The sequence below is a fragment of the Leucopleurus acutus genome, assembly GCF_964270905.1.
Source record: "Leucopleurus acutus genome assembly, chromosome: 6".
Taxonomy (NCBI): domain Eukaryota; kingdom Metazoa; phylum Chordata; class Mammalia; order Artiodactyla; family Delphinidae; genus Leucopleurus; species Leucopleurus acutus.
Window position 1 is genome coordinate 115,734,406 of NC_139149.1, and position 14,465 is coordinate 115,748,870.

General features: G+C 52.2%; 1 protein-coding gene across 3 annotated transcripts in view; it reads left to right on the plus strand.

Moving 5' to 3' along the window:
• Nucleotides 1–344: 344 nt before the first annotated feature.
• Nucleotides 345–14,465, plus strand: part of LRRFIP1 (LRR binding FLII interacting protein 1) — a 142,905-nt gene continuing 128,784 nt past the window's right edge. For all 3 annotated transcript variants that reach the window (XM_082840880.1, XM_082840875.1, XM_082840877.1), the window contains exon 1: nt 345–437. In XM_082840880.1, the coding sequence (XP_082697006.1) occupies nt 348–437 (90 nt within the window). In that variant the 5' untranslated portion in view covers nt 345–347. The remainder of the gene's footprint in view (nt 438–14,465) is intronic.

Sequence of the window (14,465 nt, forward strand, 5' to 3'; positions counted from 1 at the left end):
CCTCCCGCCATCTGCATGCTCACGGTCCCCCGGCGTCCCGGCGCCCCCAGCCCCCAGCGCCCGCGTCCCTGGCCCCCGGAGTCCCAGTGCACCCGGCTCCCCGGTCCTCTCTTCGGCGCGTCCCCGCGTCCCTGCTGTCCCCGGAGCCCGAGCTCCCGTGCTCCTCCCACCGGCGCCCCCAGCCCCTGTCCCCCGCGTCCCCGCGTCCCCGCGTCCCCGACCCGCGCCCGCTGACGCCATGACGCCGCGGCGGAGGGAGGGGCGGAGCGGGGCCCGGCCGGACCGAGAGGGGCGTGGGCGGCGGGAGCCACGGTCCCGCAGCGCAGCGGGCGACGCGGCCGGCAGACATGGGCACCCAGGGCTCGGGGCGCAAGCGGCTCCCCAACCGCGAGCGGCTGACGGCGGAGGACGACGCGCTGAACCAGATTGCGCGCGAGGTGAGCGGCGGGGCCGGGCCGGGGCGCGGGCGCTGGGGGCGCCGCCGTAGCTGTCAGGCATCCGTCCGTCCGCTGTCCGTCGGTCCGCCGGCGCCGCGGACGGGGCGCGGGCCAGGCCGGGACCCCGGTGGGCCGGGCGCCGGTCCTCCGCCGCGGGGACAGGCCGGCGGCACCGACCCCTCCCCCCATGTCGCCAACTCCCTTTGGCCGCCGCCCGCCCCCCCCCCCCCCCCCGCCACGCGCAAGGTGGCCCCGGGCCGGCCGGGTGGGGGGCGAGCGAGCGCCCCGCTGTGTTGCGCCGCATGGTGAGGGTGATGTCGGCCCGACCCTGGAGGCCCGAGGACAGTCCCCGCAGGCCACATGGCCCTGGCGAAATGACCCGCTCCTGTCGATAACCAGTTGCCTTCTCGATTAACACACAAGGCGCAGCTTGGGCGCGAACCGGGGTCCCCGTGAATCTTGTTTCTGGACCGCGCGTGCAGACGGGTTCACGCCGAGAGGTTCCCCTCAAAGTTTCCCCGGGCAGAGTTTATTATGATAGTCGCTGATGAACTTGAAGTGTGGCGAACAAAAGGTGCACCGCCCGCGTAGCTGTACAAGTGCCTTTTTCTCCCACAAGGATTCAGCCTTCAGGTTAAACGGTGACGTTGGCGAAGATGCCCAGCAGATTGGTGGCAGCAGCCTCCCTGGGAAGGGGCGTGATTCCTTGGGCCGACAGTGGACAAGCTTGCTTTTTACCGTATACCCTTCTGTACCTTTTGAACTGTGCACCCAGTGTGCTAACTATAGAGAATGTACGTGCAGAGGCGGTGCCACCTTCCTGATACCCCCTCCTCCAGGTGCTGGAATGTGATGGAGTTTGTCTGCATGTCATTATTATCACCTGGAAAAACTTCCAGGCGATTTAGGCCGAGGCGTCTGGTTGCCTCAGTCAGCTATTTATGGAGGTCTACTCTGTAACCAGTTCGTAGGTGGTTTTGCTTTTATGGACACATGGCTGTCAATCAGTATCTGTTGGCTACTGAATGAATGAACACTTTTGTTTTTCTCCCTATGCGAAGAGAAAGGCTTTCCAGGAAAACTCCTATTCAACCCTTAAAGCCCACGGTAGATTTGTGTCCTCTGTGAGACCTCCTACATCGCCCCGGGGCAGAAGTCTCCCTGCCTCCACTCGGGTTCCACTAGCTCTCACTCCCTCCGCCTGCTGTGGTAGTCACGTGGCCTCAGCATTATTTGTTCACTGGTCCGACCCCCGTAGAAGGTGACCACCCGGCAGGCAATGTCTTCCTTTCGTATCCCCAGAGCTCAGCACAGAGCCAGGCACATAGTAGGTGCTCCTAAGTCTCTGTTGCATTGCCTGAGAAACAAAAGAGGGACAAAAAGGCACTTACAGTATGTTTGGCTAAATATAGACATTTGCTAAATGTGGTAGCTTGAACATGATCCCCACCCCCTGTGAAGACGGTCCTTTAAGTACGTATTTAAACATAAAACCAAACAGGTGTTCTCTGGGAGGGCTGAGGTGACACGATCCGAGAGCCTTGTCTTTCTGGCAGTGGTTACGGTCAAAGGCAGGAGAATGAGGGTTCCCTAAGTCCACCTCATATCTGCTGGATTCTATAAAGACAGACGGAAAAGGAAGGCCAGGGGCTGCTCCTGGGTGGACGGCCTTGAGGTCCTGAGTAACTGGGAACCCGCGGTCCTGCCTCCCAGCCAGGGGACGCAGTTGGCAGTGACAAATTCAGACGTGAGCATCAGACCTGGGCTCGAAACTGTGCAGAGCTCCTCGCGAGCTGTGCGACCCTACTCAGCCCCTCCCAGCCTCCATTTTCTCACCTCGAAAATGGGGAAGAAGAAATCCCCGAGGCTGTCAGGATTAAAGGAAGTGAGTAGCAGACATAAAGTGACTGACTAGCTAAATGCGAGGGCTATTCACACACGCATCCTCCCAATAAGACCAACCATAGATGTGGTTGTTCCAAGTGCTGAACGGCATGTATCTGTGGTGTTGGAAGGAGCTGGTGCAACACTTTATGTTTTGCTACAAGTTGGATTCTGTTTCCCAGCTGTGAAACTTAGAGTCACTATTCAAATGGCAAATATCTACTCAGCATGAAGTTCTCGAGAGTTCTTATAAAAATTAACAAAATCGTCTTAAGTTCCGTGCTTTCGTGTTTGCCCTGTCCTAGGGAGACTGGGATTCAGGGATGGACCTGAAGAGCATCGCCCTCCAGGAGTTGGGGCCTGACATAGATCAGTAACAAAAATAGAAGACAGGAATCTGAGATTTAAAGGATATCGTTCCCTGAAGGTTTCGAAATGAGAGAGTGAAAATTTATTGACGGGACTAAGACAGGCAATCAGAGGAGGCCCCCCGGGGGAAGTGGCATTTTGAGTTAGTCTTGCAGTGACAGAAACCCTGACCTGGACTGGCCTCCACAAGGGGAAATGATTTGGCTGGAGGACGGATTCCCGGGCAGCCTCACCGGCGCGGTGGCCCCTTTTCTCCATGGCTCCTCTGCAGCTGGCTCTCCTGGGCCGTCCTCTGCGGGTGGCCTCATCCTCAGGCCGCTTTGCTTTCGGCAGACTGGCTGCCGCGTTCCCAGGCTGCCGCTCCTGAGCCCACACCCCGTCTCTTCCGGTGGCTCCGTCCTGAGAGCTAGAAGCATCTCCCAGGCCGCCCCTGAGCCAAGCTCTGTGACCAGGACGGTGGACTCAGCGGTGTGGCAGTGGGGCAGAGGGGGTTTACCCTGTGATCAGTCAGGCCCATCCTGGAAATGGGGGGAGTTGGCTTCCCCCGAAGCACTTGGGGAGGTGGGGGGGGGGGCCTGGACAAACCCAGGAGGCCTTAAGAAAGTGGCAGGGGGTGGGGTGGACTCGGGTCAGGCCCCCAGGAATGTGCACTCAGAGGATAAGTGGAGAGTTCCAGGCAGAGGTGATGGAGTCTGGGACGGGGAGCCCGGAGCGGCCGAGGCAGGGCCCTGCTGGAGAGCTGGCTTCCCTGCCGAGGGCTTTGGACTCTCTGGGCAGGAGCTGGAAACAGGAACCCAGTGGAAGCGCTGCATTTATATTTCCGCAGTTAGTTTATGGTTTCACTCCCGGCAAGTTTGTAGTAAATGGAGTTGTAACCTTAAAACACTGCAGCTGCGTTAGCACGAGTAGCTTGTCTCTCACTGTCTTGTCTGAGGCGGGATTCAGGCAAGATGTTTTCAGGAGGAAGGTCCAGTAAGCACTTTGAGAAGCTCGAGCCGCGTTTCTCACATCCCAGGGAGAGGTGTCTTGCAAGCAGATATGTTTTTCTCTCCCACCGCCTCGAACATTCTGCTGATGGTTTTTGGTAGCATCCCAAACCTCTCATTCAGCGCTCTGTGCTGAGTGAAATGATCTTTTGCTCTCACAGTGCCCGAGGCAATTCAAAGTATTCCTCTCCAGCGGAGGAGGCCTTTCCAGTACAGAGGAAGTCGGCTGTGCAACCTGTGCAGGCGGCATTAGACGGTCCTCGCAGCGAGCCCGGCATCCTCTCTGCGGCCGTGAACGCCGGTCGGTTTCCCTTCCTCGCTCACAGCAGGGAGACCTCCCCCATGACTGTTTCCCGTGACCTCCTCTCCTAGGTGGTCCCACTGGGACGCTGCCCTCTGGGCCCATGATTGCCCCGGGGGCGCTGGTGCACCTCCCAGATCCCCCCTGTTGGAGGGTGCTGACCCCTGGCCTGTGAGTGTGGCTGTTCTGGGCTCGTGGCCCCACTTCACTAGAGAAGTGCCCATGGCCACTGGGTGGGGTCACTTTGCCGGGGGTGGGGGCGGGGTAAGACCTCCCACCCCAGGGGCGGCCCACAGCGACTGAGCCCGGGATGTGAGGACACAAAAAGCTCCACCCCCAGCCCACTTGCCTCCCAGTGGAACCAACTCTGTGGTGCAGTTCACACTCCAGGGCTCCCCGTGGGAGGGCCCCAGGGCAGACCGAGTCCACCTCCTTCCCTGCCCCATCTGCCCCCTCACACCCCGCTGCTGGCCGTGCTCCCTGGTAGATCGCTCACATCCAAATCCCTGACTCAGGCTCTGCTTCTGGGCACCTCAACTTAGGACAGTCTCCATGTCTCATTCTGTGTGGTCCCATGAATAAAGGACATTCTAATCCTAAAGCCCCCTTTCACCTGCTGTGCCCCCACCTCCCGTCCTTCCCAAATAGTGCCCACAGATCACCCTGTCTTGAGGGACCCTGACTCCTTTTCTCCTCAAGCCTCAAGGCCATTCGAGGGCCAGTCTGGGGGTTGGGTGCACAAGCCCATTTGCAGAGTGGCCTGGAAATCTGGTTCAGTTTGGGCCTCCACTTCACCTTCGTCCGGCTCTCAGCAGGTCTGGCCCCTCTGGGGTCACGCAGTCTGGAGGGAGCCCAGCTGGTGTGACACACGCTGCAGGTACCCTGGTGCAGTCCCTGACCTCCGTTGCGATCACACCGGCATTTACAACACAGGCTTGCTGCTGCAGCCAGTCTCACTTCATGTGAACCATCACCTTCATACCTTTTTTTCCCAGTGAATTTGCTTTTCTGAGGCTGGCTGGTGGATGCAAACCTGTCAGATACTGACTGGAGGGTGAAATCCGGCGTGGCCAGTGGTTTGGGACTGGGGGTGGTGTCAGGGCCCCACCTTCCAGGTCGGGAACATGTGAGGGGCATTCAGCGCCTGGCACTGCACACACCGCCCTGCCCCCGACTCTAACACAACTACCAGGCCCCTGCATAGTTGATCTTCCTAAGACAGCCACACACATCTTGGCGGATCAATAACAAGCGTTAGGAATGTGACAGGACCAGCGTTCCAGGCGGACTTTTATCACAGTCTGAGCTGTCAGGGGAATGGCGAGCACCATGCCTGTGACCTTGAGCTGTTGCCGTGATTCCCGACAAGATGGTTCTGGATGGAGTTGGAATTGGAAACTCAGGGGTGGACGGCCCCCTGGCCCCCGATGGCTTGTGGGCCCCCCCCCCACGGCTATTTCTGTCACAGGGCCCTCTCTCTCCCTCTCCCTTTTCTGGGTGAATCTTCAGTGACTCATGGGTTCAGTAGTCAGGACTGTGAATGCATGTGGAGGACCTGAAGGGTCTGCTCGGTAGAATGGAAATCAGAAGGCTTTGATTCTAGTTGAGCCAGTTAACCTGTGAGCCTTGTCAGGGTTCAGGAGGGGAAAGGGGAAAGGGGACTGAGGTTGCTTTTTTTTTTTTAATATTTTTATTTATGTATTTATTTGGCTGTGCCGGGTCTTAGTTGCAGCATGCGAACTCTTAGTTGCAGCATGTGGGATCTAGTTCCCTGACCAGGGATCGAACCCAGGCCCCCTGCATTGGGAGCACGGAGTCTTAGCCACTGGACCACCAGGGAAGTCCCTGAGGTTGCTTTTAAGGCCTAAGGTGTGCCAGGTACTCCCAGAAACTTCACCCCCGTAATTATATGGTATCCCATCAGAAGAGTTTAGAGTATCTCTATTTGACATAGAGAAAAAGGGTCCTAGAGGCTAAGGTCATCTGCTAACTAAGAGGTGCCAGTTCGTCATCCAGGCTGTTTCCTGGGATCAGTGTCTCGGCTCCAGCCAAGGCCCTATTCCAGGTGGTGCCCTGAAGTCGAGCTGACTTGCTTCCCATCTTGGGGACTGTCATCCCCAGCTGACCTCTGAGCCATCAGGCATAACATTTCGTGGGAGAGTCCCATATTCTTCTCTGCCTTACTGTGTCTCTCCTCTTCTTTTTTTCATTCTTTCATCTTTAAAACTTAATTTTTATTGAATTAAAGTAATATGTTTTCACCCTGGTCCCATACTCCAGGCCGTTCTCCACACAGCAGCTGGTGGTCCTTTTAAGATATGTCAGATCGTGTCATAATGGCTTTTCATATCCCTCGGTAAAAGCCAAGCTCTTAATGGCCTTACAAGACCCTAAATGATCTGGTGAGTAACTCCATGTTTGTAAATAATATGCATATGCACTAGTTATTGATTTTTCAATTTTAGGTACCATCTGCTGGCCCCCTGGTTTGAGGATGAGGACTTGGGATCTGTAGGTCTAGCTCAGGTCCTCTCCCCACCTTTCTCTCTCCTTATCTTCACACCATATTACATTGTACTTTTAGGTGAGATGAATGGGCACTGGCAGAACAATAGGCTGGTTAAGAGTATGGGTGCTAGGGTCAGGTTTCCTGGGTTCCGTTCCTGGTCCTTCCATTTATTCCATGACCTAGAGCAAGTTACTTAACCACTCTGTGCTTCCGTTCCCTCATATGTAAGATGGGAATATTTTAACAGCATACTTCTCACAAGGTGGTTATATGGGTATATGAGGTATTTCATGAAAAGACCTCAGAATGGTGACTGACACATGCTCAGTAAACACTGGTGGTGATGATGATGTAACATGATAGTGTTAACTGCAGAGCCAAGTAGTATACTATAACCTTTTTCCTTGTACAACTTTCTGCTTTTTCTGGGGTTAATTCTTTCTCTTTTTTTTTTTTTTTTCCCAACTGCTCATCTCTCTGCATATCTATCATACCTAATTCCTCACAAACTTTTCAATAGGACCCCCTCACAATATTATTTTCTATGTGATTAAACAAATCTATCAGTTCCATTTTATTCCCTCCTGGAAATCTACCCCCTGGAGGGCTCTGTCCTCTAGACCCAGTCTGCTCTGAGTGCTCTTAGGATTTGCTTCAGCTGCCGTTCCCTTTGCCACCATGCTGAGAACTCCTTTTGCCACTTCTTTGTTGTTGCTGGATCCATACTAACTCATTTTGCTGGAGCACATCCTTCAGTAGCTTTCTGAGAGAGAATGCCTTTTCTAAGTGCTTGCATGTCTGAAAATGTCTTTATTCTACCTTAATACTTGATAGTTTGTCTGAGCATAGAGTTCTAGGTTAAAAATAATTTTCCAAAGAATGACAGAGATTTCTATGTATTCTTTGAAATGATTTCCAGCATGTACTGTTAACTAAAAATAGTAACGTACGGAAAGTGTAGATAGCATGCTGTCCCTTACGTGAGAAAAGCTGTAACTTGCCTGCATTTACAGAAAGAAACACTGGCAGAAAGTATAGTAAAAGAAACGTGAGATGTAAGTGGAAGCAGATTTGTTAAGTGTAACTTTTCATACGCTTTTGATATTTGAACCATGTGACTGTGTTACCTATTTGATAAAATAAAATAATAAATATCAAAAATATAATTAACAGACTATTTTCTACCGCAGTTTTGAAGACTTTTTTCCATTTGATTCTAGCTTTCAGGATTGCTTTGAGAATTTGATGCCTTATATATTTTCAGTATCTTGTATAATATCTGTAAGCTTTTAGGATCTTCCGTTGATCCTCAGTATTCTAGATCTTATTTTTTCATTTATTAAGCATTTACTGGGTTCATTCAGTCTGGAAATTTGTATCCTAAAATTCTGGAAAATTTTCTGAAAATTGTCCCCTTCCCACCATTTTCTCTGTTCTCTTTTAAAGGAACTCCTGTTGTTGGAAATAACTTCCCTTTCCCCCTCATTTTCTAGCTTTTTGTCTTTTGGTGATACTTTATGGGTGATAACTTTATCTTCCACTCCTTCTACTAAACTTACCTGTTCTATATTTAATTTCTAAGATTTTTGTTTGTTTGTTTGTTTTGGGTCTTTGTTCCATTTTTATAGCATCCTTTTTGATTCACTAATGCAGTACCTTTTCTTATCCTTCTGAGGAATATTCATTTTTGGTTTTCTGGGTTTTCCTGAAAATTTCTTTTGTTCCCTACATTATGGCCTCTTTCTTTTTGCCCTTTGTGTGCTGTGGCCTCTGTCTTTCATCTTGGAGCCTTTCCCAGATGGGTGGTAATCCTTGGATCCATTCAGATGTGAGAATGAGGCACTAAAAAACTGTGAGAACGATTTGAGCAAAGGCCAGGAGGGGAGATGCCAGAAGATGTGACCAGGACGCCACCTGGGGTGCAGTGGGGTGGCTGAAGTGTTGGCACCAGACGTTAAGTCGTCCCTCAGGACACTGGCACACAGCCTGGACTTGAATCCGAGCCCCCTTGTCTGCAAGGCCAGTGCCTTCAAGGCCAGGGTCAGTGTTGGGAGGAAATGCTGCTTAATGCTAACAAGGCAAACCTCTCTAATTTGGTACCTACAGATGGAGTTTGGGTTTTGATTAAGGGGGTAGAAGGGTTTGAGAAGAAAGTCGAAAAATAATCTGAGACGTACCAGGAGGATGTAATGTCCATACAGCGCAAACAAGAGAACTAGTCATCACAGTGCTTTCACTGAGAGTGGAATCCATGTCAAATTAGGGGAGCAAACAAAGAAAGTTATGAAAAAATAAGATTTTCAGAGCTTCAGGCATCATTCATTTATTTGTTCGGAAAATTCTCTACGATGTGAGATATACTTTCCATAAAACAAATACAAAATACCTGGAGAGTTTAGGTAGGCAGAATGTGATATGGTCTTGGCAATGGGTAAACCCCTGGATCAGCAAGTATGGAAGCGCCAGAACCGTCCAGAACCTCCGCTGGCGTATTATATTGCAATGTTTCCACCCACTTCTTGGCTTGGGGGAGTGAATGAAAATTCACACAGCGGCCATGATAATATTTCAGCATAAAGAACCCAGGAGATCTAAAGTTGCTCATTATGCTTTCAACCTCCCGCACATAAGTTTATCAGCTTTTCCACCCTTACCCTGGATTGCTTTTTACTTTTCACCTTCTTTTGTGATGTCCCTTAGGCACATGGGAAGATGTGGAATTTTCCAAGTTGACACTCGGAGAGATGGCATTTCCATGTTGATTGAACAATTAATATGACTCCACCCTTAGGGAGTGATATTGCTGGAAGATATGCTGGACTTAGGGAGTGATATTGCTGGACTTAGATATTGCTGGAAATCACCCAGATATACTTTGAAATCCTGCAGAGCAGTGATGGCCAGTAGGGCTTTCTGTGTCGATGGAGATGTTCCGTCTCTGTGCTGTGTGTCACGGCAGCCACTAGCCCTGTGTAGTAATTGAGCACGTGAAATGTGGCTAGTGCAGCTGACAAAGGGCATTTTAAATTGTACTTAATTTTAATTCCTTTCAAGTTAAATAGCCACCTATGGTTGGTGGCTGCCATATTGGACAGCACAGCTCTAGAGCAATGACTTATTCTTTGTTGAAATTTGCTGTCATAGAGGTGTGCTCTATAGTGCAGAAGGTATTGAGTCTCATGATAGGAGAGGAGTGAAATGGGAGTGCAGGTGGACAGGGCTGGCGTCCCACAGGCCGGAAGTCAGTCCAGCGCGGGGAGAAGGTTCGGGGCAGTGGGAGAAGCACAGTCAGCCTTCTGAAGTCGTGTGTCTGTAGGCAAGTTAGCGTATCCCAGCCTCCCTTCCTTTGTCTGTGACAGAGGGAAAACATTATCCGGTGGTTGTAGTAATGAGCTGTGCTGGGAAATGGAGAGCATCTCCCGGGTACCTGGTAGGTGCTAACCCAACGGTAGTTATTTTCTCCCTTCATCTCTACCAGGGTACAGCCGTCCTGCTGGACTGGCCAGGGTGTGCCTCGGGAACTACTGATGCAGAGGCAGGGGTGAATCCCTCCCTCATAAGTTGAGGGCTGGAGTGAGAGGCGGGGGTCAAGGGGAGAGAAAAGAGAGCAGTCTGTACAAAAGTTGTGAGAAAAATACAGTTAAGACAATCTCCTGTGTGTCAGGAGGGTACAGGCGGCCCTTGGGACTGGTTCCGTGAACTCAGTAAAAGCACTAACGGCTGCTGCTTTCAATACACGCAGTAGATAAGTATTTAGTGTCACACCACTGTGGACTTTCTTATAGTTTAGAGCTTATTACAATCCTTTGGCCTTTAGATGGAAAGGACCCTCTGTTTTCAACAGTAGTTGTGCTTCTTGGCCTTGAACTGAGGAACCAGTAGTAAGATGCCGTCAGATTTTTCGAGCTTCTTCATGGTCAGGCAGCCAAGCCTTGCGGCCGCGCCTCTGGTTACCTTCCTGGAGATAACGGGCCATTTCACCCAGGCCGTGTCCTGCACCGTTTATTTCTGGGCTTATCTGACCTCTCAGTAGGTACTATTTTTCACCCATGCCTGGGGCCAGCTCCAGATTGAAATGGCCACATGAGCTGGGATAAGGTGGTGGCCACGCAGCCTTCCAAATCTTCATTCCAGTTTCTTAGGTTTTTCCTCTTACTTTTAAGTCGGGGTTTCTCAGCCTCGGGATTATTGACATTGGGCTGGATGCTGGGAGGTGTCTGTACATAGTAGGGTATTGACAGCATCCCAGGGGGCAAAATGGCCCCATGGAGAACCCTTGTTGTACGTTCCGCATCTCCCCTGGGTTTGCACCTTAGCTCTGAACTGCACGCCTCATCTCCAGAAACCTGGATCCTTTGCTCTCAACTCTTGTCAGTGCTGCTCCCCAGGAGGGCAAAAAGCACCAGCTGTGACCAAACGACATTCTCCCTGGAGCTTCCCCACGTACCCCTCCCGGAAATTAGTAGGAAGGGCCTGCATACTCTGGAAGGCTGTGGTGGAGCTGTTTTAGGAAAAGCTGTGCAGACTCAGGAAGCTGGGACTTCAGCTGCAAATTTGATTACACCTTGCTGTGTGCCAGAGGGCGCTTGAGTTGACGGTGGCGTGGGAGCAGCGTGGGGAGAGGCTAAAAAGGGGGGGATGGGATGGACCCTGCATGGCAGGCCTACGGAAGATGGGTTGACATGAAGGTGGGAGCTGGTGAGAGGGGGTGCTTTGCGTGACATCCTGTGGGCCCTCGTGGCTCCCTTCTGCCCGTCGCCGACACCCGTTTCCCCCGATCATGGGTGTGCTCGAGGCCGGCCAGGCCAGCGTCAGGCCCGATTCCGCTGGGACCACAGAGCGATGATGCGGCCACCAGGCTGTGTCAGTTCTGTGTTGTCTTTCTCTCCAGGAAAGGCCCCAGGCCGACGGCTCAGGCGTGCTCCAGGGATAACAGGGCCATGGTGGCATCGTTCACGTGGCCCTCCCGTGAGCACTTCCGAGAGCCAGCTCTGCCCAGAGGTCGGGGGGCCACAGGTTTGACCTTCCGAGCCAGCTAGGGTCCAGTCCCCGCAGCCCACGGGCTCTGCCTGGTGCCTGTCAGCTTCATGCTGGGGACTCAGCAAGAGGCCACCGAGGAAGGAGAGACGCTGCCGGGCGACGCCTGGACTCAGCTAAGCACATCCGCCTGTGACCCCGCCATCCTGTAACCCTGAGGGTGGCATTTCCATAGGGACGCCCACCGCCTGGGAGAAGGAACGTCAGGCCAGTAAGTGGCCAGGCCTGGGATGATGCTTCTGGTGGACGTTACGTGCCCAAAAGGGCAGGGACAGGGCAGCCCCCCACAGCCGAGGGAGGGGGTCCAAGCTGCCACCTTGTTCTTTAAGAACCAGGAGGTCTCTGAAGCCGGGCATGACCCTAGTGTGCCCGCCTGCATCACCTGCTCATGCAGAATCCCAGGTGCGCTGCAGGTGGAGCGACAGGGAGGACCCCATTTCAGCCTCACCGCTGGGGGCGCGCTGGCGGCCCATTAAAACTCCAGACCCCCTGGAGAGGCCCCCCAGATCACAAGGGGGCTGGGTGTCCAGCAACACGAAGACCAGTGACCAGCACAATTCCATAGGGTTAAAATTGTGCCCGTGTCTCCTAAGGGGCATGTTGCTTTTGTCATTCATAGCTGAACTCGTTCAAATAGATGACCAGACCTGGGCCCTGCGAGGACCCCACTGCGCGCCAGGGTCCTTGTTGCCCACACGCAGCAGGACACCTGCCTTTCCCTGCGGCTTTAGAGAGCTCTTTCCTTTCTTTAGAGAGCTCTGTGCAGCCTCCGTCGCCCCGTTCTTCCTGTTCCCAGGGAAAGAACTGGAAAAATCGGCCGTCCCAGTGGCTCCCCCCTCCCCCTCCCCCTCCCCCCCACGCCCTCGCCCATTCCGGGGCTCTGTTCCCTCTGGATTCCCTTGGCCCGAAGGCCTGTGAGTCACCGCTGAGGCTGCAGGGATGAGACAGGAAGAGACTGTTAGCCACGCTGATGTTCTGTGTTCCATCATATTCCCCTCCCACGTTTAGACCTCCCGCTTCTGTTCGTTATTTATTTATTTATTATTTATTATTTTATTTATTTTATTTTAGACTGTGTTGGGTCCTCGTTGCTGCGCGCGGGCTTTTCTCTGGTTGCGGCGAGCGGGGGCTACTTCGTTGTGGTCCGCAGGCTTCTCACTGCGGTGGCTTCTCTTGTTGGGAGCACGGGCTCTAGGCGCACGGGCTTCAGTAGTTGTGGCACGCGGGCTCAGTAGTTGTGGCTCGCAGGCTCTAGAGCGCAGGCTCAGTAGTCGTGGCGCACGGGCTTAGTTGCTCCACGGCATGTGGAATCTTCCTGGACCAGGGCTCGAACCTGTGTCCCCTGCAGTGGCAGGCATATTCTTAACCACTGAGCCACCAGGGAAGCCTCCTGCTTCTGTTTTTATGTACAGTTTGCAAAGGAAAATGTACACATACAGCATCCCTCTCATTCTTTGAAAATTCAGCTTTAGGATTAATCCATCTTTAAATTTTAGAGTTTAATCCATCTTTTTTACTTAGACTTTTGTTTGTGAATAGTGTCACAGTTTTAATGTTTTTTCTTTCCTAAACATCTTTTCCAACTTTCCCTAAACAGCATGGGGCAGACAATAAATTATCCTGAGTACAGGACAGAGTGGGGAGTTGCCTTGCAGTTTAGCGTTGTGCTCTATACTAGCCTGCTTTTTAAATACGATTTAATATAGAACAATGTAACAGGTGAATATATATATATTGTCCAGTTATAATGAATTCTGTTTATACTGTTCTGTATTCAACTTTTTAAATTTTAAATTCTGTTGGCTGAAGATACACCTGACCCGTCAGAGGATTTCATGGGCATCGTGCTCCCTGTCTCGGGCCCTGGCCGCGTTCCGTGGTGGTTGATTCGTTTCTTCCAGAGACGTATAAAGGCCCAGCTCTGCCGCCAGCTGGATCTGGGACGTGGGTCCTTCGCTGTCTTGAAGCTTCAGTTCCTCAGCTGTAGGATGAGGACAGTGGTGGTTGGGAGAACTCACGAGAGTATGCCCATCAGCAGCTGAGGTCTGGGCCTCCCTCCCCACAGAGGTCACTTCCTCTGGGAAGACCCAGGCCCACGTGTCTCCCACCCCGGGCCTGAGACATGCATCCCTCCAGTGTCCCCAGCTCCTCCCATCTCACGTGTCAGCTGGGTTGCTATGTCCTTTACTCGGCTCTCCCCTCCCCGGCAGACTGCGTGCTCTCTGGGGGCCGCGCCTGGTCCAGTTGCTAGTGAACCCTGCCCCTGGCACACGGGAGGCCCTCAGGGACCACCTGGTGAATGAATGTGAGTCAAAGCATAAATGGGAATTTCTCTGCGGTTTGCTGGTGACTCCTATCTTCTTATTAAAATGAAAGCCTTTGAATGTGGTATTTTTCTTCTAAGTATCAATAGTTTAAACTACCTTAATTATATGGAGTGGGTTTCATTGGTAACTCATTCCAAGTCGTGACGACCTCATCAGTTACCAGAATAGGTCAGGAGATAGCGTTGTTCTGTCCTCATATTGGTAACTTCATCAGAATTCATCAGAGAGAGGCCAGCACCACCCAGAAACCACACTGAACTCTGCCACCAAGGCCGGGTCTGTGTTAGCTCCTCTTGGCACGTGTGATACTTTTCGTGTGGTGTACAGCATTGTGGGAAAGGGAAACCAGTGAAATGCAATTTTCTCCTGGTGGTGAGTGAGTGAGTGAACAAATGAATGGATGGATGAATGAATGAATGATTGAATGGATGGATGGATGGATGGATGGATGGGTGGGTGGGTGGGTGGAATTAGCCCTACTTCACAGTAACATTTGAAAATACAGATTCTTTTGAAACTAGAACAAGATTATTAAATATCTTTGATGGTCGCTTGGGTGTCAGTATTTTCCAGAAAGCTGTCGCTAGCAGGATCTAATCTGGCAAAGGTGTTGAC